A 2,800-nucleotide genomic window follows, 5' to 3' on the forward strand; every position below is an offset into this window, starting at 1 on the left:
TTATAAACCTTAATAAATATAAATGAAGACTTCGATTCCTTCGTCTTCACTTCACTTTTCCAACAGAAAAGCGAACATCCAACAGACGCCTAAAGGCGCGTGATTCTCTTTCACACACACGCACACACACGATCGAGTTCCTTCATGAATGAGCGGGGTCGGTTCTCAGGACCTTTATTCATGTCTTTTGGACGGCGGGGGCCACAGTGTCTGTGAAACCAGCGGGGGTCCATATCCATCGTGTGTGTGGACACCGGTGGTGGGGGATTCTTGCGCAAGTGTAGATTTCTCCTTAAGAACTTTTTCCCAGTATGGCTGGCCCTGGTTTTACTGGCTTGTGCTCCGGAAATCTCACCTCTGTATGCACTACCAATAATTTAACCATTAGCAAAACAAAGGTATAGAAATCTATTAAAATCACAGCAGAATCTTATGCGCGGGGCTCACAATTTGCATACAATACAACAGATCACAGTTTCGAAGGCTAGCACAGATAAAAAACACATATGTACCATTTATATAAGACGCACACTGATTGTCTCTTAGAAACTACATATTGATTCCTTATAAACACTTTTTTCTTAAATAAAGTAGTGCATCCGTGTCGCCTCGTGGACGCGCAGTCCTCCCACACCGTCCTCGTGACCGCGCCTCTGCCATTACACGGCAAAGCGGTTCAACTCGTTGGAAAGAAGCCTGTCCATCCCAAAGTCAACAAGTCGTGGTGTCTGGCAGTTTGGTTTCGCAATCAAACATTTGTTTCGTGGCTGGAAAGCGTTTCTAAGAGTCCGCTCTGAATTGGCCCCCAGGTTGGCCCGCAGGTTTTCGTGTGGCCCTCAGTGGTGTTCAGAAACAAAGAACACGTCTTTGTCGGGCTAAAATAAATTAAACTTCCTCCTGAGGACGAACATCAGGCCGCAATCTGGAGGTCGTCGAGTCCCGCCGCCCCACGACACAAATGGACCAGTCTATTCGGGTTTATGAGGGATGGCGGCGCTTCGCTTGAGGGGTCGATTCTGCACTTGACACGAGAATGTTCTTTTCACAGAACTTGGAATTTCCAAGAGGAAGTTTGATCTTTATAATCCAAGCAATCGGCGTTGAAATTCAGCTTCCACGAGGCCGCTTGGTCCTTATAATCCAGGCAGTCCGTGGTGGAGTTGAAGCCCAGCCCCGACGCACCGTATCCCTGGGTGGAGAGGGGCGCCTGGGACTGGTTCAAATGGCTGGTGACCGCGTTAGTGCCCATGGGACTGAGGGTCGAGCCCGGGCCCGGCAGCTGGTGGTGCATCGGAGTCAGGTACGAGCCGCAGTCCATGCCGCCAAAGTAAGAGGTTGACCCGGCGTAGCCCTGGCTGTAGCCCGAGGCTTGAGTGTAGGTCATCGGGTAAGATCGTTGCATGCACGAAGATGAGGTAGAGAGAGGGTCGGACAGCGGGGAGATGGACGCGGGGCTCCAGATGGACACCGGCGCGGTGCTGGTCGGGACAGCGGGGACGGTGGTGGTACTGGTCGGCGGGGTGAACTGTCCACTGGCCCCGCTCTCCGAGCTCACTTCCCGGGTGGGGGAACTCTTTTTCTTGGCCGGCCGCACCTTGTTCTGGCCCCCGTTCTGCTGCTGCTGCTGCTGCTGGCGGCACTTGGCCCGTCGGTTCTTGAACCACACCTAGAAGCAACACATTTTATCGACCTTGTAATGTTTACGGGGGTGATATATTTTTTGCCAAAATTAGGTTATGGTTTTTATTTTATTTTATAAATAAGAAATCCTTATTTACAAAAATAACGTTAATGAGCGGCCTGTTCAACCAGTTTGCTCTGTGGGGGTTGAGCGGTTCTCTGCCTCTTTCTGCTCACCTGTACTCGGGACTCAGGTAAGTTGATCTTCAGCGCCACCTCCTCGCGCATGAAGATGTCGGGATAGCGCGTCTTGGCGAACAGCGCCTCCAGGACGTCCAGCTGGGCACGCGTGAACGTCGTTCGTTCCCGCCTTTGCTTACGTGGCGTCGCTAAGAGTAAAAAATAAAAAACACGAAATGAATATATTTATTTTGGTTTAATAAACATCAAAATAATCGAAATCGGTTGTATTTACAATATAGGGACAAATGACCACCATGGGAACCGGCCCATAATATGCAATCCTATTAACAACGTTAACATTTAATTGTTTTACTACTGTTTTATTAATACGCACCAGAATCAGTGCTGGACAGTGTCTTTTTCCTGGGGGACGTGTGAACGTACCTGGATATCCTACCGATGGGTGCAGGAGGTCCATCCCCGAAGTGGTGAGGCTCAGTCCGTTGACTGTGTAAGGGGGTTGCTTCAGATACGACATCATGCTAATGTTCGTCTGGGGGTTGAAGTTGGAGAAAATCTTGAAAGTGGATGAAGCACCAGCTATGTTCCCGGTGTTTCTCGGTGTATCGTGTGGTCCGCGGATAGGCCGACCTGTCCCCAAAAACGACAAAACAATTAGTTCCTACTCGACTCCTTTTTTGGTTTTGCAAAGAAAGAAACCGATTTGGTTGCAGAGCGCCACACAGCTGTCCTCCTCGGAGCGCTGCTTATTAAAACACGCTCGACCATTTTCTATCCCTCTCTCTCTCTCTCTCTCTCTCTCTCTCTCTCTCTCTCTCTCTCTCTCTCACAAACACAAACCCTTGGGCAACGTAGCAACAAATTATTGCAACAAGTCATGTGACATGACAAATAGACGTACACGCCACTTTGGATGATGTGTGGAAAAAGCCAAAACAATGGATAAGAGACGTTCAAAAATTACCGATAATAGAGG

General features: G+C 49.2%; 1 protein-coding gene across 2 annotated transcripts; it reads right to left on the bottom strand.

The window, feature by feature from the left end:
• Positions 1-1,042: 1,042 nt before the first annotated feature.
• Positions 1,043-2,344, bottom strand: otx2b (orthodenticle homeobox 2b; the record flags this gene model as incomplete). Of its 2 annotated transcripts, none has more annotated exons than XM_079752070.1 (3): positions 1,043-1,666; positions 1,858-2,009; positions 2,248-2,344. In XM_079752070.1, 3 exons carry the CDS (start codon positions 2,342-2,344, stop codon positions 1,043-1,045), a joined length of 873 nt encoding a protein of 290 aa, XP_079608196.1. The 2 variants fall into 2 exon arrangements, with proteins under 2 accessions (XP_079608196.1, XP_079608195.1); XM_079752069.1 differs by having other exon boundaries at positions 2,194-2,344.
• Positions 2,345-2,800: the final 456 nt, after the last annotated feature.

Source organism: Pollachius pollachius (assembly GCF_949987615.1).
Source record: "Pollachius pollachius genome assembly, chromosome: 15".
NCBI lineage: Eukaryota > Metazoa > Chordata > Actinopteri > Gadiformes > Gadidae > Pollachius > Pollachius pollachius.